The following is a 22,803-nucleotide window of genomic DNA, read 5'->3' on the forward strand; positions in this document are numbered from 1 at the left end:
TAATGGGTTAGGACCCAGATTGCAGTTCCTATGGCTTCCACTAGATGTCAACAGTCTTTAGACATTGTTTAAGGCTTGTTTTCTGAAAAATGAAGAAGAATGAGACCTTCTGTCAGTGGACTGAGGAAGCATGCAGTGCTGGTTTGCGCACATGACCAAGTGCGCACCCTTCGTTGTTTTTCCTTTCTATTGAATACGCTATTGTCCGGTTGAAATATTATCGAGTATTTAGACAATTGACAACGTGAGGATTAATTATAAAAATCGTTTGACATGTTTCAACAAACTTTACCGGTACTATTCGGACGTATTCGTCTGCGTGTTTTGACCGCCTTTGAGCCAGTGGATTACTGATCACAACGCGCCAACAATACTGAGTTTTTGGGATATAAAGAGGGACTTTATGGAACAAAACAAAAATATATTGTGTAGCTGGGACTCTTGTGACTGCAACCAGATGAAGATCTTCAAAGGTAAGTGATTAATTTGATCGCTATTTCTGACTTTCGTGACTCCTCTAATTGGTTGGAAAATGTTTGTATGCTTTTGGAAGCGGGGCGCTGTCCTCAGATATTCACATGGTGTGCTTTCGCAGTAAAGCCATTTTTAAATCTGACAGAATGCAAGTATTGAAAGACTGTCTACTGAAGGAAGGTGAACATTAAAGCAGCGCCCGAACAGGGACTTGAACCCTGGACCCTCAGATTAAGAGTCTGATGCTCTACCGACTGAGCTATTCGGGCTCTGAATTGATGTATTTTCATACACCTAACCTGTCGGGCAGAGGCACGTGCTGACGAGGGGGCATTGTCAGATGGAACATTTCCCCAGAGAACCAGGCCTCCATTCCAAATGATACAGTCAACGAAATCTGAACTAGGCATCCCCTCCAAAGATACAATTTGTCCAAGACCTCGTGGCGCAACGGTAGCGCGTCTGACTCCAGATCAGAAGGTTGCGTGTTCAAATCACGTCGTGGTCAGGGTTTTTATGTGTGCAATCTCTAACTTCTTTAAACAGCGAAGTCATTGAATCAGCACAAGTACCAATGTGGCTTACAGTACAAATCTCGAACGAAAACAACCAAACCATTGCTGCTTTCGATGACAATTGTCTCTCATAAAAGCTTGGCACATTGCAAATTCCCAGATCAGATGATGCTGTGTGATTGATTGACAGACTTAAATAAGTCTTTGAACACGGATTTTAACTTCTTATGGCTTGGGGGAAGTATTTCGACGTCTGGATGAAAAGCGTGCCCAAAGTTAACTGACTGTTACTCAGGCCCAGAAGCTAGGATATGCATAGAATTGGTAGATTTGGATAGATCACACTCTAAAGTTTCCAAAACCGTTGAAATGATGTCTGTGAGTATAACAGAACTGATATGGCAGGTGAAAATCTGAGGAAAATCCATCCGGGAAGTGGATTTTTTTTTTGATGTGGGAAGTTTTCAATTGAATGCCTATTGAGTTTCTAATGGGTTAGGACCCAGATTGCAGTTCCTATGGCTTCCACTAGATGTCAACAGTCTTTAGACATTGTTTAAGGCTTGTTTTCTGAAAAATGAAGAAGAATGAGACCTTCTGTCAGTGGACTGAGGAAGCATGCAGTGCTGGTTTGCGCACATGACCAAGTGCGCACCCTTCGTTGTTTTTCCTTTCTATTGAATACGCTATTGTCCGGTTGAAATATTATCGAGTATTTAGACAATTGACAACGTGAGGATTAATTATAAAAATCGTTTGACATGTTTCAACAAACTTTACCGGTACTATTCGGACGTATTCGTCTGCGTGTTTTGACCGCCTTTGAGCCAGTGGATTACTGATCACAACGCGCCAACAATACTGAGTTTTTGGGATATAAAGAGGGACTTTATGGAACAAAACAAAAATATATTGTGTAGCTGGGACTCTTGTGACTGCAACCAGATGAAGATCTTCAAAGGTAAGTGATTAATTTGATCGCTATTTCTGACTTTCGTGACTCCTCTAATTGGTTGGAAAGTTTTTGTATGCTTTTGGAAGCGGGGCGCTGTCCTCAGATATTCACATGGTGTGCTTTCGCAGTAAAGCCATTTTTAAATCTGACAGAATGCAAGTATTGAAAGACTGCCTACTGAAGGAAGGTGAACATTAAAGCAGCACCCAAACAGGGACTTGAACCCTGGACCCTCAGATTAAGAGTCTGATGCTCTACCGACTGAGCTATTCGGGCTCTGAATTTACTTATTTTCATACACCTAACCTGCCGGGCAGAGGCACGTGCTCACGAGGGGGCATTGTCAGATGGAACATTTCCCCAGAGAACCAGGCCTCCATTCCAAATGATACAGTCAACGAAATCTGAACTAGGCATCCCCTCCAAAGATACAATTTGTCCAAGACCTCGTGGCGCAACGGTAGCGCGTCTGACTCCAGATCAGAAGGTTGCGTGTTCAAATCACGTCGTGGTCAGGGTTTTTATGTGTGCAATCTCTAACTTCTTTAAACAGCGAAGTCATTGAATCAGCACAAGTACCAATGTGGCTTACAGTACAAATCTCGAACGAAAACAACCAAACCATTGCTGCTTTCGATGACAATTGTCTCTCATAAAAGCTTGGCACATTGCAAATTCCCAGATCAGATGATGCTGTGTGATTGATTGACAGACTTAAATAAGTCTTTGAACACGGATTTTAACTTCTTATGGCTTGGGGGAAGTATTTCGACGTCTGGATGAAAAGCGTGCCCAAAGTTAACTGACTGTTACTCAGCCCCAGAAGCTAGGATATGCATAGAATTGGTAGATTTGGATAGATCACACTCTAAAGTTTCCAAAACCGTTGAAATGATGTCTGTGAGTATAACAGAACTGATATGGCAGGTGAAAATCTGAGGAAAATCCATCCGGGAAGTGGGTTTTTTTTTTTGATGTGGGAAGTTTTCAATTGAATGCCTATTGAGTTTCTAATGGGTTAGGACCCAGATTGCAGTTCCTATGGCTTCCACTAGATGTCAACAGTCTTTAGACATTGTTTAAGGCTTGTTTTCTGAAAAATGAAGAAGAATGAGACCTTCTGTCAGTGGACTGAGGAAGCATGCAGTGCTGGTTTGCGCACATGACCAAGTGCGCACCCTTCGTTGTTTTTCCTTTCTATTGAATACGCTATTGTCCGGTTGAAATATTATTGAGTATTTAGACAATTGACAACGTGAGGATTAATTATAAAAATCGTTTGACATGTTTCAACAAACTTTACCGGTACTATTCGGACGTATTCGTCTGCGTGTTTTGACCGCCTTTGAGCCAGTGGATTACTGATCACAACGCGCCAACAAAACTGAGTTTTTTGGATATAAAGAGGGACTTTATCGAACAAAACAAAAATGTATTGTGTAGCTGGGACTCTTGTGACTGCAACCAGATGAAGATCTTCAAAGGTAAGTGATTAATTTGATCGCTATTTCTGACTTTCGTGACTCCTCTAATTGGTTGGAAAATGTTTGTATGCGGGGCGCTGTCCTCAGATAATCACATGGTGTGCTTTCGCAGTAAAGCCATTTTTAAATCTGACAGAATGCATGTATTGAAAGACTGCCTACTGAAGGAAGGTGAACATTAAAGCAGCGCCCGAACAGGGACTTGAACCCTGGACCCTCAGATTAACTTCTTGGGGCTATGTGGGACGTTAGCGTGCCACCCGTGGCGCACCCTATCAACAGCAGGTGCATTTCAAGAGCGGCAAATTTGAAACCAAATAAATGTCAAAATTCAAATTTCTCAAACATACAACTAACTTACACCCTTTGAAAGATAAACATCTCCTTAATCTAACCACGTTGTCCGATTTCAAAAAGGTTTTACGGGGAAAGCATAAAGTTAGGTTATGTTAGGAGAGTACATTGACAATAGCTGTGTGTAATGTATTGTCGATTCAAAGACAGGCGTCTTGCTCTCCAGGTCGCTGAGGCACCATTCCAGCAGGTCTTCCGGCATTATGGCCTTCCGGAGGACATTGTCTCCGACTGTGGCCCCCAATTCACATCACGGGTATGGAGAGCCTTTATGGAGAAGCTCGGGGTCACGGTCAGCCTCACTTCCGGGTATAGGCCTCAGTCCAACGGGCAGGTGGAGAGGATGAACCTGGAGCTGGGGAGGTTCCTGAGGAGTCACTGTCAGGACCGGCAGGGAGAGTGGGCTCGACTCCTTCCATGGGCGGAGTACGCCCAGAACTCGCTACGTCACTCCTCCACTAGGTTGACCCCCTTCCAGTGTGTTCTGGGTTTTCAGCCGGCCCTGGCTCTGTGGACCCCGGGCCAGACAGAAGCTCCTGCGGTTGAGGAGTGGTTCAGGCTCGCAATAGAAGTGTGGAGCGATGCTCACGCTGAGACCCTGGTTTGTGGGGCCGTTCAAGGTTCTCCGGTGGGTCAACGAGGTGACGAATAGGTTACAGGTTCCCAGTGACTACCGTATCTCACCTTTTCATATCTCCATTCTCAGGCCGGTGGTTCCTGGTCCCCTAGCTGATGCTGTCCCCACGACAACCCTCCACTCCCCCGGACATCCGAGATGGGGTCCGGTTTATTCCATCAGATCTTTACTGGACTCCCAACGTCGTATACTAACCACCGGGCCTGGGATCCATCATTACGCACACCTGGCATCAATCATTACGTGCACCTGCGCCTCATGAGACTCACCTGGACTCCATCACCTTCCTGATTATCTCCCCTATATCTGTCACTCCCCTTGGTTTTTTCCTCAGGTGATATTGATTCTGTTTCTGTTGTTTCATGTCCGTACGCACCTCCTGTTTCTTGTTTTGTTCCATGTTTATTTATTATTAAATTCACCCATGTACCTGCTTCCCAAGTCCCAGCGTACACGTTACAGTTGAGCGATAACCTGGGTCATATACCAGGCATTAGTCACAGTTAGAAGCTTCCTCTTGAGAGGACAGCTAGTTGCTAACCAGTCAATGTTCAGGTCACCCAGAAAATAGACCTCTGTTAACATCACACACATTATAAAGCATTGCACACATATTATCCAAATACTGACTGTTAGCACTTAGTGGCCTATAGCAGCACCCCAAAAGAACAGGCTTTAGATGAGGCAGGTGAACATGCAACCACAACATTTGACATGAGATCTTCTCTAAGCTTTAATGGAATATGTCTCTGAATGTGAAGTATACAGCAACACCTCCCCGATAGGCATTCACGTCTTTTCCGTAGTTACAGTATATGCCTATATTGCTACTGCTGTATCATCTAAGGAATTAGCTACGTGAGTTTCAGAGATGGCCAGTATATGAATGTTATCCGATGTTAGCAAGTTACTGAGTGTACAAAACATTAGGAACACCTGCTCCTTCCAAGACAGACTGACTAAGTGAATCCAGGTGAAGGCTATGATCCCTTATTGATGTCACTTGTTAAATCCACTTCAAATCAGTGTAGATGAAGGGTAGGAGACAGGTTAAAGAAGGATTTAAAAGCCTTGAGACAATTGAGACATGGATTGTGTATGTGTGCCATTCAGAGGGTGAATTGGCAAGACAAAATATTGAATTGCCTTTGAATGGGGTATGGTAGTAGGTGCGAGCGCATCGATTTGAATGTGTCAAGAACTGCAACGCTACTGAGTTTTTCACACCCAACAGTTTCCTGTGTGTGTCAAGAATGGTCCCCCACCCAAAGGATATCCAGCCAACTTGACACAACTGTGGGAAGCATTGGAGTCAACACGGGCCAGCATCCCTGTGGAACGCTTTCAACACAGTGTAGAGTCTCGAATTAAAGCTGTTCTGAGGGGAAAACGTGGTGCAACTCAATATTAGGAAGGTGTTACTAATGTTTTGTAAACTCAGCGTATATTAATATGGGTTATTCTAAGCCATTTCCTTGGTAGCTTATCTGAGTAAAAAAATATATATATTTATATAAGTGTGTGTGTGTGCGATGTTGGGCTGAAGCTACTGGTCCTGAGGCTTGGCTCTCTCATTCCTCCCAGTCTTTTGGGAGGGAGGGTGGACAATGAGCCTGTTGTAGCAGATGTAAGCAATGTTCCCATGCTCTCTGGCAGCTTTCATAGCTGGGATAAGTTATTTTCCCGCCTCTTTGAGGAAGATTCCTCAAATTTCTTGGCTCTCTCCAGAACAGCCATCTTGTCCTTAAACCTCAGGAACTCGACCACTATCGGCCTGGGTCTGTCACCTGGGCTGGTTACATGCTTCCAGACCTGTGGGCGAGCTCCACCTCAATCGCCGTATTATCCATCTGCAGCTTTTCACTGATAATTTTTCATACTTTCTTCTCAGACTTGGCCCAGTTCTCATGTGAAGACTCTGGTATGCCATCCACAACAATGGTATTCCTCCTGGATTGTCCCCCTAAATAGTCTGTTTTCCCAGTCATTGTTAATAAGGATTCATGCTAATGTCATCTCGAGAGGACTTACAGTTTGTCATCATCTTGCTGCATGTCTCTTTCAGGACATACACCTCTCCCTGGGAGAACTTCAAACTGTTCTTACATTTCTGGACCTCTCCATTAGTATCTGGACAAAGCTCTTGAAGCTATTTTCCTGTTGTTCTAACAATTGCTTGTAAAATCATTTTTGTTCATTTAAAAGATCATTCACCTGTGATAGAGAAACACTGTCCTCTCCATACCTTCCACCTTTGGCATTGGATGCCATGGTAGCAATGTAGGCTAACGCTGGTACTCCACGCAGTTCCAGACAGGGGCCGGTCGCTGGGCAGATTTAAACAGAAACAACCACCGGGGATATAGACAGCCACAATCCGCAGTCCCAGCCACAAGGGCTAACCGCATCGCGGACTGTGTTCAAGCTGTCAAGGAAACCTCGCTATGCCAAGCAGCTCTTCAAACTTTTGGTTGGCAGGATCTCTGGAAAGATATAGTGGTCCCAGAAACTGAGGCTAACCTCGTCGCGGGGTCCAAATTCAAAAAGGTAGCTAGTAACCAAACTTTCTCAATAGAACACTTTTTTAAGAGACGTTCAAAGCAACAAACCAAGCTCTCCCTCGTTCCGTGTTCAACGTGATGTCCATACCCTAACCCTAATTGTAACCCTAAACCTAACGCCTAAGCCTAAAAAAGCTTTTCCTTGTGGGGACCGGCGAAATGTCCGCACTTGTCTGAATGTTCCTTATTTTACTAGTAAAACCAAAAACCTGCGCACACACACACACACACACACACAAGACACCCACCCACACACACATTCTCACCATTCTCAGACTGCCACCAGGTCTTGAGGCGGTTGGGGGCAAAGGTGGTGACCAAGTTTTCGATGCTGTGGCTGGTCGTGTGGTTCAGCCTCTCATCATACATCTCCCTGGAGTCACACACAAAACACTTCTTCTCCTCCTACAGAGAGAGGGAGGAGAGAGAGAGAATGTCTCAGTACTGTGAAGAACATGATCATTCACCTCTGATTATAGAGCAAGAGTCCATACGCTACCACTCAGTCTGTCATCACCATTGTCTGTGTGTGTGTGTGTATATATATATCCTGTAGTGCAGATAGTTTATTCTACTCTATAGGTTCACTGCCCCTCTTAGCAGCAGGTTTGTCTGCTCTCCAGATGGTTTGGCCTACACACACGGATTCTGGATTCTGTCTTCCACTCACACACATCCTACTCTCTGCACTGTATCTTCCCAACATGTGTGTGAGTGAAGATTTCACAACCTCACAGTTTGACTTTCACAACATTCTAATTTCATCCAAGCGGTTGCTATCTAATCTATCTGCACACTCAAGTTTTAACTGTGTTGAAATGTGACCAACTGCTGGTCCAGCTCCCACTCCCCTGTAGGCAAAGTCTGCTCCCAGAATACTTGGCACTAGACCCTCAGGGGGGCTCTTCTCCTCATCGCCCATTCTCCTCCTCATTACGATGACTCATCCCAGAATGTTCCAATGTTTTGTTAATCGTTCCACAGCCCATAACCACCCCCTTCACATACACATCTTGTTCCACAGCCATTCACCCCCGAGGGGATTCTGAAATAACGGAATACTCCCGATCACGCTCTCTCCCCATTATAAGCACACAGGGCGGTGACTGTGTGGCACACAATGCTTATTGTGGAGGGAAATGCCAAGACTCCCACGCAGCACAATTCCATAGAGTCTCTCTAGTACACTCAAATTGCCCAAACATTACACTGTACTACACCATTACAACACTCTTTTTTGCAACACAATTAAGTGTTTATCATGTACAGTGCCAGTCAGAAGTTTGGACACACCTACAAGGATTTTTTTTTATTTTTACTATTTTCTACCTTGTATAATAATAGTGAAGATATCAAAACTAACATATATGGAATCATACAGTAACTAAAAAAAGGATTAAACAAATCAAAATATATTTTATATTTGAGATTCTTCAAAGTAGCCACCCTTTGCCTTGATTTCTAGGTTAAATGACCTGAAATGAAATAGACCGAGAACAAAACTACCACAATGTTACTTTTGTACCTGCCGGCGGGGCTGGAGTAACACATCCTTGGAACAGAAGTAACAGCGGGCGAGAAGTGCACAATATGGGTCTTATTTCCATGTTTCTGGTTTGTAATGCTCGTTACTTTCAACAAATGTACCATCAGCCATAATTTCATGTGTGTGTCAATTTGAATATTTAATGCTATAGGTTCGAAATGTATGAAAATGAACCATGCGTCAACATCGCAATGCTGTGCAACCACAATATTTTGCCTTACAATAATAATTAGACTAAAATGGATCACATAATAGCTACAGTGCATTCTAAAAGTATTCAGACCCCTTGACTATTTCCACAATGTTACGTTACAGCCTTATTCTAAAATGGATTAAAATGTAGTTTTTTTCTGTCATCAATCTACACACAATACCCCATAATGTCAAACTAAAAACAGGTTTTTAGAAATTTTTGCAAATTTATTCCAAATAAAATGGAAATATCACATTTACATAAATATTCAGACCCTTTCCTCAGTACTTTGTTGTAGCACCTTTGGCAGTGATTACAACCTTGAGTCTTCTTGGGTATGACGCTACAGGCTTGGCACACCTGTATTTGGGGAGTTTCTCCCATTCTTCTCTGCAGATCCTCTTAAGTTCTGTTAGGTTGGATGGGGAGTGTCGCTGCACAGCTATTTTCAGGTCTCTCCAGAGATGTTTGATCAGGTTCAAGTCCGGGCTCTGGCTGGGCCACTCAAGGACATTAAGAGACTTGTCCCGAAGCCACTCCTGCGTTGTCTTGGCTGTGTGTTTAGGGTCGTTGTCCTGTTGGAAGGTGAACCTTCGCCCAAGTCTGAGGTCCTGAGCGCTCTGGAGCAGGTTCTAATCAAGGATCTCTGTTCTTTGCTCCGTTCATCTTTCCCTCGATCCTGACTAGTCTCCCATTCCCTGCCGCTGAAAAACATCCCCACAGCATGATGCTGCCACCACCATGCTTCAACGTAAGGATGGTGCCAGGTTTCTTCCAGACGTGACGCTTGTCATTCAGGCCAAAGAGCTCAATCTTGGTTTCATCAGACCAGAGAATCTTGTTTCTCATGGTCTAAGAGTCCTTTAGATTCCTTTCGGCAAACTCCAAGCTGGAGTGACTGCCTTCTGGCCACTCTACCATAAAGGCCTGATTGGTGGAGTGCTGCAGAGAGATGGTTGTCCTCCTGGAAGGTTCTCCCATCTCCACAGAGGAACTCTGGAGCTTTGTCAGAGTGACCATCAAGTTCTTGGTCACCTCCCTGACCAAGGCTCTTCTCCCTCGATTGCTCAGTTTGGCCCGGGTGGCCGGCTCTAGGAAAAGTCTTGGTGGTTCCAAACTTCTTCCATGTAGAAATGTTTTGGTACCCTTCCCCAGATCTGTGCCTCCTCAAAATGCAATTCCTTCGACCTCATGGCATGGTTATTGTTCTGACATGCACTGTCAACTGTGGGACCTTATATAGACAGGTGTGTGCCTTCATGTCCAATCAATAGAATTTACCACAGGTGGACTGCAATGAAGTTGTAGAAACATCAAGGATGACTGTTCCTAGGCCGTCATTGAAAATAAGAATTTGTTCTTAACTGACTTGCCTAGTTAAATAAAGGTAAAATATATATATATTTTTAAATGATCAATGGAAACAGGATGCACCTGAGCTCAATTTCAAGTCTCATAGCAAAGGGTCTGAATACTTATGTAAATAAGATATTTCTGTTTTGTTTGGGGTTTTTTTATGCAAAATTTCTACAAACCTGTTTTCGCTTTGTTATAATGGGGTATTGTGTGTAGACTGATGAGGGAAAACATTTTTTTTAATCCATTTTAGAATAAGGCTGTAACGTAACAAAATGTGGAAAAGGTCAAGGGGTCTGAATACTTTCTGAATGCATTGTACGTTAACCATAATTTTCTCATCTCACTTTAATGGGGACGTAGTAGGAGATGTTTTCACCATTTTCAATGACTATTCATGCATAGCCCTACCAATCAGGTGTGCTCCAGCTGTCCTTGCCATGCGCATTCCTCATGTCTTGATAGAATAAATGTTTTTATTCTCTTCACAAACGGTAAACTCATCATGCTAATCCCATTTCCATGGCTTGACACAAGGTAATTGACCCCCAGAATCATAAAGATATATATTTGTATCCACTAACCTGTCGATAAATGCTTACATGAGAAGCTGATCCTACAATTCAATCGATTAAGGCATAACGCTAATGATGTCATATATCATTTTCAAACCTTCAGTCGCGTGTTGATATTTTGCAAACATTATAAAAGCAATATGAACTAGAGGAGACAATGGCCTGTGCTTAAACGTTTTATTTTATTCCAGGTCATCAGCTAACATTGTGTTACTTTCGTCACACCATCTCTGCTATAACACCCAAGACTATCTAGCATGATACTTGAAACCTACAGTCTGCTGGGATTTAGTCAATAGATGGGTTAAGAAAATGACATGTGGAACCTTAAACCACCATACAACCCCCCCAAAAAACGTCCAGGTCCATGTTTTTACTTACGTCGCGCAAAAAAAAAAAAAACGTTTTTTATATATAACTAAGGGAAACATGGTTGGACTGGGCAGTTGTTTTGCAGGGAGCTCGTCCTCCGCATTAGGAACGTGCTGACTTCACTACTTCATTCTAGCTTCTGTGTTATCTGAGAAAATGGGTGCGTTACTTTCATCCCAGCTCTCCCCTACTACAAGTTTAATTAGCTGGCTAGACTAATTTACCAATCTAAAAAATGTTTGCTGAAAGGGGCTAATTGAGTGACTGTCAGTTAAAACTTCTGATGCACAACCAAATTTTGAAATTGAACCTTGTGTATTCTACTATTCAAACTCAACAGTTGAGAGCCAGACTGAGTTCATAAATAAGCAACCGTTTATGTCGGCCCCTAGCGGCTGGGGACCCTAAGCAACCGCTTATGTCGGCCCCTAGCGGCTGGGGACCCTAAGCAACCGCTTATGTCTGGCCCCTAGCGGCTGGGGACCCTAAGCAACTGCTTATGCCCACCCTGTCTAGGTGTAGTACACCTATCTGTGCCCCTGGTGTGAGGTGTCTTACCTCCAGGTGACCAACAATGCAAAAGCGTTCAGGCTTCTCAATGCCGCAGGTGGAGGAGGCGGTGAGCTGGTGCGCACGGCCGATCAGAAGGTCCCCGGTGGCGGGGTAGCAGCTCCCCTCAGTGCACACATCCCCAAACTCAGGCAGCTGCGCAAAGGACCGCCACCAGAGGGCTGCCGGACAGAAACAGCGTTGAGTGTAGCTGATGCTGCTGCACGGGCGAGCAAAACATGTCTGGAGTATAACTCTCCATGCAACTATTATGCTATATAACTAAACTCTCCCACAGTTAAAAATCGGTACAAATATTTTTATTTTAGAATTAAGAGGCGTGTCTCTCCATTGATATCACAGGCTCCCTTTAGTCTAATGAATCACTGGGTATAAAAACATAACGGTCACAAGATAGGCTTCCAATTGAAATCACATGGACTCGCTTTCCAATCGATCCCTGTGGCGGTACTGTTTATGAAAACAGGCTGTTATGTTCGGGAACAACAGCGACTGTGGGAAACAGTTATTGACTGTACAAAACAGCTTCTGTAAACGATAGGTAGTTGAAAACAATGTGCCCAAAACATATTTAAACAAGCATAGTGGACTGAGACATCTGACATGTATAAACGGTTGAACACATTTTAGATGCTTAAATAATGGCTTACAGTTCCTCAGTAAAGGTCCCCATGGTCCTGAATAAGTGACAGTGAAAAGTAACATTGGAATTCGACTTTGAAGGCAACAGAAAATAAAATCCTCTATTGGATCTCTTCACATTTTACTTTTCCTCTTAAGCCAATAGTTGGCTTTAGGCTACTCCTGAAATGCATTGAGAATACTTTAGCTAGCTACCTGCGCAGTAGGAAAAAAAACGAAACATTTCCATGTAAAAACAATACTTACTCAAAAGTGATGCGATGTGCAATATCAACATTTTCGAGTATTAAACATGGATAATTATCCCTCGGGTTGTTGTCGGCAAGTCCTGAAGCAGTTGTGTGCGTGAGTGTGTGTCTCTGTTCTAGGAGGTCCTGGCGAGCCCCCAACAATACATCCTACGCGCTCCCGAGTCCCAACCCTCCTGGCTGGGTATGCAGCGCAGCGTGCTAACGAAGATAAGAGCACCACATTCAGCCAGGACTTTCTTTGGTTAAATAGTAAAAGTAAATTACTTTACTTTTAATCTCTAGATAAGTCAATAGACTGCTCTAGGTGCGTTGTCAAAATCTAAGTTGTGGTCAGTATGCTTGTTAAGGCTACTGAGATCATAAGAACATATCAGTCGGTCTGTAGGTCACAGACAGGTGTAGTTCTGGAATGCCATGCTGCACATACCTTTACTTGCCGTGTTTCACACGATCAACTTCACTGTTCTTCTGACAGACCTCAGAAGGAGAGTTGGGTACTTTACCATGTCAAACACAGAATTCCACATCCGTCTCTGTCGGGCAGAGGGACACACACAGGGGCCATTTTCTGTGTTTCTAGTGGAGTGTTTATTTAGCAGTTGGGCACAGATGGGTGATAGCTGAAAAATACTATTCTGTCAGATTCAATCCCCTATTGGGCTAAACCCTGGACATGCTTGTCCTTGAGTTGGACACAGTTATGGCAAAGAGACAGGGGCCCATAGTTACCCCTCAGGAAAAATGACACCGCATCTCCCTGAACACTGAAAGTTAAAGATGATTCCCTCCTCAGTGCTGAAATAATTTGCCTGGATTGTGGCTGAATTTTTAATGGTAAAATCAAGATGTGTTTATTCATTTTATAAAAACACCCTATTCATCAAGTTCAAATGGGGTTTATTTTAAAATTTAGACCAGGATTTCCCAAACTCAGTCGGGGGTCCCACCTGGGTGCACATTTGGTCTTTACCCTAGCACTACACAGCTGATTCAAATCATTTAAGCTCGATGAGTTGGTTATTTGAATCAGCTGTGTAGTGCTCGGTCAAAAACCAAAACATGCACCCAGGGCAGAGTTTTGGAAACCCTGGTATAGACTGCAACCCATGTATGAAACATCGCAGGAGTGCTGATCTAGGATCAGTTCTGGCTTTCAGATCATAATAACTTTAAATGGATGGGGGGATCCTTATACAAGATCAACACGCCTACTCTTGAGACATTTGGAATACAGCCAAGACTCACCAATTGACCACAACTATACATGCTATGTGCATACAGCACCCCCGTGTGGAATATTGAAGAACTGCAAGAAGCATACTAAATAGCTCTCTCATGCTCTCAATAACAACATATTGTTCATACTCCTCTGATTTATTATAAACATCATAGACAACACATTTCCTAATGAATCAAAAAATAGAATCAATCATCTGTGTACTATGGCAGTTAGGTTTCAGGCACAGGTGTTAACACTATTGAACAGTTCAGTGAATGAGAGACTCCGACCCACTACTGTGGACACTCCTCATCAGCCCTCAATTTATGTTGTACAGCTGTGTCCACTGGTCTGATTACTTTCTCATTCAAGCATTCAGTCATGTCACAAATTAAATACATTAACATAAAATATTATATAAAGTTATAGCTTAGTCAATCATACTAGGTCCTTGATGCTCCTCGGGTGTGACATCACAGCTTGGCCTTAGGGGCAGAGTCAGGGCTGGGGTACAGGTGTTGCCGTAGGAAGCTAAGGCTCTTTTCCCAACAGTCTTCCTGAGCATCGGCATGCTGCTTGGGGTACCCTCCCCACAACATGATCACTGCAACACACACACAATCATTAGTTAATTTGTGAGTAAAGAATTGGTTATACATATATCTTAGTTCAGGTGTGTATACTATTAGGTGTGAGCTTTGTGTGTGTGTGTGTACAGTGCCTTTCTGTCGTGTTTGAGGTACTATGAAGTTGCTGGCTCTGAAGTGGGGTGTGTAGGGCGGCTCAATGAGGTGTCCAGCATCATGGTATTGTAGAATGGTCAGTAGGTGCTTTTTACCCGCTGCAAGCATCATCTGGGCTATCTGCAGGTCAGAGGTCACATTCAGCATCAATCTCAATTATTGATTTCATAGGAAGGTTGTAATCATGTTTGTGTGTACTCACGTCCTTGGCAGACTCCACTGTGGCCCAGTTCTGATCATCCTCCCCGACGACCAACATCAATGGACACTTTATCCTCCCCATCTGTCAGAAGACAAGGCAATGAGTAAACAAAGCCACTGTGTGTGTGTGTTTGTGTGTGTTGACTTACATCCACTTTCTCTCCAAGGTCGGTTGGGATGGGCAGAATGATGTCTCTCCAGACCACACGGCCCTCTTCATCAAATCGGGTCTTATACCCATGCCTGGCAATAAAATTGTTTTAGTCTATATTTCTTCATTTGAACTGTATGTCAGAAGCTTCATAATTACGGTACTTGACAGCTTCTATTCAAACAAATGTGTTTATTTTTCATTCATAAATGGTGGTTGTCACTCACTCAGAAATCTTCATAATCACATCGGAGATGGACTTGGCTGGGTAGACGTGACTCCCACTGATACACACACAGCACCTGGGCTGGAATAAACAGTATTTATTGTTACACACTAAACAAACTCATACACATGGTCAGTGTTGGGACAATAAACATTTCTGAATCTGAATTCACACTATATACAGTGCCTTTTGGAAAGTATTCAGACCCCTTGACTTTTTCCACATTTTGTTAGGTCACCGCCTTGTTCCAATTTTTTTTTTTTTTTTTTTCCCTCATGAATCTACAAACATCAACCCCAAATTATAAATCAAAAACAGGTTTAGAAATGTTTGCCAATGTATATAAAAAAAAATAACTTTTACATAAGTATTCAGACCCTTTACTCAGTACTCTGTTGAAGCACCTTGGGCAGCGATTACAGCCTTGTGTCTTGTTGGGTATGATGCTACAAGCTTGACACACCTGTATTTGGGGAGTTTCTCCCATTCTTCTCTGCAGATCCTCTTAAGCTCTGTCAGGTTGGCTGGGGAGCGTCGCTGCACAGCTATTTGCAGGTCTCTCCAGAGATGTTCGACCAGGTTCAAGTCCGGGCTCTGGCTGGGCCACTCAAGGACATTAAGAGACTTGTCCCGAAGCCACTCCTGAGTTGTCTTGACTGTGTTTAGGGTCGTTGTCCTGTTGGAAGGTAAACCATCGCCCCAGTCGGAGGTCCTGAGCGCTCTGGATCAGGTTTTCAGACCAGAGAATCTTGTTTCTCATGGTCTGAGAGTCTTTAGGTGCCTTTTGGCAAACTCCAAGCGGGCTGTCATGTGCCTTTTACTAAGGAGTGGTTTCCATCTGGCCACTGTACCATAAAGGCCTGATTGGTGGAGGTTGTCCTTCTGGAAGGTTCTCCCATCTCCACATAGGAACTCTGGAGCTCTGTCAGAGTGACGATCGAGTTCTTGGTCACCTCCCTGACCAAGGCCCTTCTCCCCCGATTGCTCAGTTTGGCCGGGCAGCCAGCTCTAGGAAGAGTCTTGGTGGCTCCAAACTGCTTCCATTTAAAAATGACGAGGCCAATGTGTTCTTGGGGACCTTCAAATGCGGCAGACTTTTTTTTGGTAACCTTCCCCAGATCTGTGCCTCGACACAATCCTGTCTCGAAGCTCTACGGACAATTCCTTCGACCTCATGGATTAGTTTTTGCTCTGACATGCACTGTCAACTGTTGGACCTTATATAGACAGGTGTGTGCTTTTCCAAATCATGTCCAATCAATTGAATTTACCACAGGTGGACTCCAATGAAGTTGTAGAAACATCAAGGATGATCAATGGAAAAAGGATGCACCTGTGCTCAATTTTGAGTATCATAGCAAATGATCTGAATACTTAGGTATTTCTGTTGAATATTTTTTATAAATTAGCAAAAATGTTTTTTAAAAAATAGTAAAATAAAAAAAATTTTCACTGTCATTATGGGGTATTGTGTGTAGATTGTTGAGTATTTTATTTGAACAATTTTAGAATAACGCTGTCATGTAACAAAATGTGGAAAAAGTCAAGATGTCTGAATACTTTGAAGGCACTGTACATACAGCTCCAATCTGGAGGAAAAAGAGGAGTGGGAGGGAGACTCACGCTGATGACTTTGGAGTAGGCTGCCAAGTTGAGGGAGACTGACACCCCAAAGGAGAGACCAAACAGAGCAACTCTGTCCTTCATCACCAGGGGGTGCTCCTGCACAATCCTGAACGCTTTCTACATAACAGAGAGATAGAGCTCAAGTTCAAGTGATAAGGATACAATGTAGGAGCCAATGTAGCAGATGCAATGTGATGTAATATAATGTGAAGTGATATAATATAACAGTGAGCCTGGGTAAATGGTTACAGCAGGACTCTGCCCTCTCAGGGCCATTTCTGAACATTAAGACATGCACACGCTTGTAGGCACACACACAGTATGAGAATCACCTCAAAGTAAGTTTTTGATTCGATGTCTGAGGATCTGTTCTTGTCATGGGAAAGGTACTCTAGCGCCATGGAAACAAAACCGTGTGACGCCAGGAGGCAGGAGCGGTACTCCACCAGCCCCCCACCCCCTCCCCACATATCCAACACCCCAGGGAAGGGTCCAGGACCTGGGGGTAAAAAGAGGGTCCCTCGGACTCCATGTTCCCTGATGTCAATTCTGCACACACCAGGTGCCATGTACCATCGTTCTGTAACAACGGTCGCTAGCGGAGACTGCTTGCTGAAGCCCTCAGTCATGTGCCCACTGTACACAGAGATGTGTACCACCATAGGAGTGAGGACATCCATCTTTCTCAACCTGAGAGACAGAGAGAGTTTATTTGACTTGTCCAGCCGGGCCTGGTCATCCTAAATGATCAGTTTTTCCTATGTAAAATTGACCCCAAATATTGAATTGCATTGGTGTGTTACCTGAGGCCTGTCCGACTGCCTGGAACAGGCTGCATGCTCCACAGTAGACCCATGGGCTCTGTTCCTTCATATGTACCTCCAAGACTGGCATCCTTAGCAACTACATCAACAACAAAAAAGAGAAAGAGGCTCGAGTTCTTGACTTGGACTTCAGAGATGGATGACCATTCAAAACACATTTTTTCTACTCTGAGATCGTTTTTTCAGATGTCAGTTGTAGACCGATTATCCTTTTTTTTAACACTGATACCAAAAAAGCCGATACCGATTAATCTGCCGATTTTATATATTTGTAATAATGACAATTACAACAATACTGAAAGAACATTTATTTTAACTTAATAATACATTAAAAAAAAATCTATTTAGTCTCAAATAAATAATAAAACATGTTCAATTTGGTTTAAATAACGCAAAAACAGTGTTGGAGAACTTAAAGTGCAATATGTGCCATGTAATAAAGCTAACGTTTAAGTGCCTTGCTCAGAACATATGAAAGCTGGTGGTTCCTTTTAACATGAGTCTTCAATATTCCCGGTTAAGAAGTTTTAGGTTGTAGTTTTTATAGGAATTATAACACGTCTACTATTTCTCTCTATACCATTTTGTATTTCATATAGCTTTGCCTATTGGATGTTCTTATAGGCACTTCATTATTGCCAACCTAATCTCAGGAGTTGATAGGCTTGAAGTCAACAGCGCTGTGCTTCAAGCGTTGCTAAGAGCTGCTGGCAAACGCAGTAAAGTGCTGTTTGAATGAATGCTTACCACCGCTCAGTCAGACTGCTCTATCAAATCATAGACTTAATTATAATATAAGAAACACACAGAAATACAAACCTTAGGTCATTAATATGTCAAATCCGGAAACTATCATTTCGAAAACAAAACATTTATTCTTTCAGTGAAATACGGAACCGTTCTGTAATTTATCGAACTGGTGGCAACCTTAAGTCTAAATATTGCTGTTACATTGCACAACCTAACGGTCTTCACACAGTTCACAACGAGCCAGGCAGCCCAAACTGCTGCATATACCCTGACGCTGCTTAGACTGAACGCAAGAGAAGTGACAGAATTTCCCTAGTTAATATTGCATGTTTAAAAAAATATATATACTTCTGTGTATTGATTTTAAGAAAGGTATTGATGTTTGCGGTTAGGTAGATTTGTGCAACGATTGTGCCTTTTTCACAAATGTGCTTTTGTTAAATCACCTGTTTGGCGAAGTTGAAGTAGGCTGTGATTCAATGATAAATTAACAGGCACCGCATTGATTATATGCAAGGCAGGGCAAGCTAGTTAATCTAGTAATATCATCAACCATGTAGTTAACCCAGTAATATCATCAACCATGTAGTTAACTAGTGATTGTGAAGATAGTTTTTTTCATAAGATATCTTCAAAATCACTAGTTAACTACATGGTTGATGATATTACTAGGTTAACTAGTGATTGTGAAGATAGTTTTTTTTTTATATAAGATTAGTTTAATGCTAGCTAGCAACTTACCTTGGCTCCTTGCAGCCACATGGTCCTTTTGATGCTGCACTCAAGTAACAGGTGGTCAGCCTGCCACGCAGTCTCCTCGTGGATTGCAATGTAATCGGTGTCCAAAAATGCTGATTACCAATTGTTATGAAAACTTTAAAATCGTCCATGCCGATTAATCGGTCGACGGCTAGTCAGTTGTCTGTGGACTGGGGCTCCCGAATGGCGCAGCGGTCTAAGGCACTCTGCATCTCAGTGCTAGAGGCGTCACTACAGACACCCTGGTTTGATTCCTGGCTGCGTCACAACCCACTGCGATTGGGATCCCATAGGGCAGAGCACAATTGGCCCAGCGTCATCCAGGTTTTGTAGGCCGTCATTGTAAATAAGAATTGATTTAACTAAGCAAGTCAGTAAAGAAGAATGGTTGAATGAAAAAATTTTAAATAAATCTCAAACACACTGAATGGTGTTTTCAAAACAACTGGGAACTCTGAGAAGAAAAAAAACAAGGTCAAATAATGATGTCAGTGAACTTATGGTATGAAAGTCAAAGCTTTAGAAAGAGGCTGAGTTCCCGACTTGGAATTCCAAGTTGATTGACAGTTTAAAACGGTTTGTCCTAGTCGGAGCTCATCCCACTTGCCTTGAACACGCTGAAGTCGAATAATTCCAATATCAAAGTTCCCAGTAGTTTTTTTAACTTGGCATTAATGTGCTTGGGTGTGTTCGTTGGTCACGCATTTCAAAGTGTGTTGCATTTAAACAATGATCTACTTGTGACTACAGGTCCACTGCATGACCTTCACAACAACCATATTGGTTTTAATAACATCTATTTTGCTATCCTTTACTCTAGGTTTGCTGTGTTGTACAGTGATATTGTACTAACTTCATAGAAATAGAGGGCAAACTAGCAGGCAAAAACATTGGCCAACCGCCAGCATCTCATGTTTCAGCGCATGCTGATCTTATTGGCGACCACCGGGACAACGTGTAATTGAATTAAACAAGAGTATATATAGGATTGCATACAGAAGTTAGGCCATGGCTACATCCAAGAACACGGTCTGTAAGCCCGGTCGGCGGTCACAAACCTTACCCGTCACCGTGCCTTGGCCGTCGCTGGTGTAATGGCCGAACGCCTCCCAAAGGTCCTTATCCTCAGAGCAATGAAGGGAATGTAGCGTCACTGAGAGAGCTGGAGGTAAATTCCTCACAACTACCTGGATCTTCTCATCCACGAGCCCCCGTGTTGGCTGCACTGACAGAAGCGGGAAAGTCCCAACCATGGTGGACAAACACCTGTAGAAAAAGACAAGACAGAAACAACCGAACACTGGTAAAGATGGTGGGATTAACATTCCATTTGTCCTGGCTTTAACCTGTGAAAACTGGTTGGCGACAGAACAAGTTGGCTACGAGTCCCATTCGCTTCAAACTTCGTGTCCACATTTACTTACACGGAGTTATTCAACAATGACAAGTCAGAGACATGCTGACATAGAAAACCGCTCTGTATAGTTACATAATTCTGGTGCGAGTAGACAAGTTTACTCGTGCAGGAAAGTACAAGTCCGTGCGGCAATGCTCACGAAGTTACAGCAACTAGAAACCCATAGCGGTGAACTGTAGGCCTGTGCATGAATCACCCTCATAAAGGCAGCAAGATTTTTCTCAAAGGACTGTTACTTCACCGGTTAAAAACAACGTAGGCTACGTTGATGAAATCCACACAATGAAGGTGTTAAAGCACTGTTTGATAAGAGGGTCTGCTTAATCAGCGCCAGTCAGCAACACTAAAACGGTACTTCCGGGTCTCGTAATTTCGGACATTTTCATAAAAAAAGTCCCTCACGTAATATAAAAGTATAATTAACCTCAAAGTCTACCCTCATGATACACTAGCACACGAGGTGACACACCGCTTCCCATTAATTTCAATGGAAGGAAAGCAGAGAGGGCAGGGAACATTTGGGTGATGGGAGGTGAAAAATATAAACTTTCCCAAATTTATACAAATCTATGCAAATCGCCAGCGGTCTGTATACAATATAGGCTATGCACAGCACTGGGGGAAAACTGCTCTTAAAGTGACTGGTGATAAGGAAAGCACTTATCCAATTCCATGTTTATTACATATACTGAATGATCATGAGTTGTTCCTGATTGCTGATGATCTCATAAAATCAGTGTGAATGAGCACCCTAACCAACTATTTTAATCTAAGTTTGTCAAGATGCATCCCAGAGAATGTCATTGAATGCTGTAGCTTTAAGATTTCCCTTCACTAGAACTAAGGGGCCTAGCCCAAACCAGAAACAGCCCCAAACCGTTATTCCTCCTCCACCATGCATGATTCATCACTCCAGAGAATGCGTTTCCACTGCTCCAGAGTCAAATGGTGGCGAGCTTTACGCCACTCTTTACACCACTCCAGCCATTGCGCATGGTGATCTTAGGCTTGTGTGTGGCTGCTCGACCATAGAAACCATTTCATGAAGCTCCCGACGAACAGTTCTTGTGCTGACGTTGCTTCCAGAGACACCCAAATTCACTAATTTGAAGAGGTATTTCAGCCACACCCGTTGCTGACAGGTGTATAAAATCAAGCACACAGCTATGCAATCTCTATAGACAAACATTGTCAGTAGAATGGCCTTATTGAAGAGCTTAGTGAATTTCAACGTGGCACTGTCATAGGATGCCACCTTTCCAACAAGTCAGTTCATCAAATTTCTGCCCTGATAGAGCTGCCATGGTCAACTGTAAGTGCTGTTATTGTGAAGTGTAAACATCTAGGAGCAACAACGGCTCCGCCGTGAAGTGGTAAGCCACACAAGCTCATACAACAGGACCGCCGAGTGCAGAAGCACGTAAAAATCATCTGTCCTCGGTTGCAATACATTTACATTTACATTTAAGTCATTTAGCAGACGCTCTTATCCAGAGCGACTTACAAATTGGTGCATTCACCTTATGATATCCAGTGGAACAACCACTTTACAATAGTGCATCTAAATCTTTTAAGGGGGGGGGGGGTTAGAAGGATTACTTTATCCTATCCCAGGTATTCCTTAAAGAGGTGGGGTTTCAAGTGTCTCCGGAAGGTGGTGATTGACTCCGCTGTCCTGGCGTCGTGAGGGAGCTTGTTCCACCATTGCAATACACACTACCGAATTCCAAACTGCCTCTGGACGCAACGTCAGCACAAGAACTGTTCGTCAGGAGCTTCATGAAATGGGTTACCATGTCCTAGCAGCCACACACAAGCCTAAGATCACCATGCGTAATGCCAAGCGTCGGCTGGAGTGGTGTAAAGCTCGCCAACATTGGACTCTGGAGCAGCGGAAACATGTTCTCTTGGAGTGATGAATCACGCCTCACCATCTGACAGTCCGAAGGACAAATGGGGGTTTGGCGGATGCCAGGAGAACGCTACCTGCCCCAATGCATAGTACCAACTGTAAAGTTTGGTGGAGGAGGAATAATGGCCTGGGGCTGTTTTTCATGGTTCGAGCTAGGCCCCTTAGTTCCAGTGAAAGGAAATCTTAACGCTACAGCATACAATGACATTCTAGACAGTTCTGTGCTTCCAACTTTGTGACAACAGTTTGGGGAAGGCCCTTTCTTGTTTCAGCATGAAGCAAGTTCATTCAGCAATGTTCCAACATCTAGTGGAAAGCCTTCCCAGAAGAGTGGAGTCTGTTATGACAGCAAAATGGGGACCAACTCCATATTAATGCAGAGGATTTTTAGAACGATATGTTAGACGAGCAGGTGTCCACACTCTTTTGGTAATGTAGTGTAAGTTGGAATATAATTTAGACCAAGATTTCCAAAACTCAGTCGGGGGTC

General features: G+C 43.3%; 2 protein-coding genes and 4 non-coding genes across 8 annotated transcripts in view; 2 read left to right on the forward strand and 4 right to left on the reverse strand.

Annotated features, from left to right (window-relative positions):
• The window catches only part of LOC115180075 (laminin subunit beta-1), a 61,722-nt gene extending 48,145 nt beyond the window's left edge, over positions 1 to 13,577 (reverse strand). The window contains exons 1-4 of the mRNA XM_029741973.1: positions 12,913 to 13,577; positions 12,481 to 12,683; positions 11,581 to 11,753; positions 7,247 to 7,385 (exon numbers count right to left, since the gene is read on the reverse strand). Coding sequence (XP_029597833.1) covers positions 7,247 to 7,385; positions 11,581 to 11,753; positions 12,481 to 12,511 — 343 coding nt within the window. The 5' untranslated portion in view covers positions 12,512 to 12,683; positions 12,913 to 13,577. The remainder of the gene's footprint in view (positions 1 to 7,246; positions 7,386 to 11,580; positions 11,754 to 12,480; positions 12,684 to 12,912) is intronic.
• Positions 671 to 743, reverse strand: trnak-cuu (transfer RNA lysine (anticodon CUU)). The gene has a single exon. It is a non-coding gene; the product is annotated as a tRNA-Lys (tRNA).
• Positions 911 to 982, forward strand: trnaw-cca (transfer RNA tryptophan (anticodon CCA)). Its single transcript has one exon. It is a non-coding gene; the product is annotated as a tRNA-Trp (tRNA).
• Positions 2,148 to 2,220, reverse strand: trnak-cuu (transfer RNA lysine (anticodon CUU)). Its single transcript has one exon. It is a non-coding gene; the product is annotated as a tRNA-Lys (tRNA).
• On the forward strand, positions 2,388 to 2,459 carry trnaw-cca (transfer RNA tryptophan (anticodon CCA)). The gene has a single exon. It is a non-coding gene; the product is annotated as a tRNA-Trp (tRNA).
• A 266-nt stretch (positions 13,578 to 13,843) lies between the features above and the next one.
• On the reverse strand, positions 13,844 to 20,732 carry LOC115180079 (acyl-coenzyme A thioesterase 5). 3 transcript variants are annotated; one of them, XM_029741984.1, is made up of 10 exons: positions 20,638 to 20,732; positions 20,048 to 20,250; positions 17,455 to 17,554; positions 16,984 to 17,341; positions 16,649 to 16,768; positions 15,027 to 15,106; positions 14,798 to 14,891; positions 14,650 to 14,730; positions 14,426 to 14,567; positions 13,844 to 14,308 (listed from the first exon to the last, which is right to left on the reverse strand). In XM_029741984.1, the coding sequence occupies exons 2-10, from the start codon at positions 20,235 to 20,237 to the stop codon at positions 14,178 to 14,180; spliced, it is 1,296 nt and encodes a 431-aa protein (XP_029597844.1). In that variant the 5' UTR covers positions 20,238 to 20,250; positions 20,638 to 20,732; the 3' UTR covers positions 13,844 to 14,177. The 3 variants fall into 3 exon arrangements, with proteins under 3 accessions (XP_029597844.1, XP_029597843.1, XP_029597842.1); XM_029741983.1 differs by lacking the exon at positions 20,638 to 20,732 and adding an exon at positions 20,409 to 20,517; XM_029741982.1 differs by lacking the exon at positions 20,638 to 20,732 and adding an exon at positions 20,474 to 20,490.
• Between the last annotated feature and the right edge of the window lie 2,071 nt (positions 20,733 to 22,803).

This window comes from Salmo trutta, chromosome 40 (assembly GCF_901001165.1).
Source record: "Salmo trutta chromosome 40, fSalTru1.1, whole genome shotgun sequence".
Taxonomy (NCBI): Eukaryota; Metazoa; Chordata; class Actinopteri; order Salmoniformes; family Salmonidae; genus Salmo; species Salmo trutta.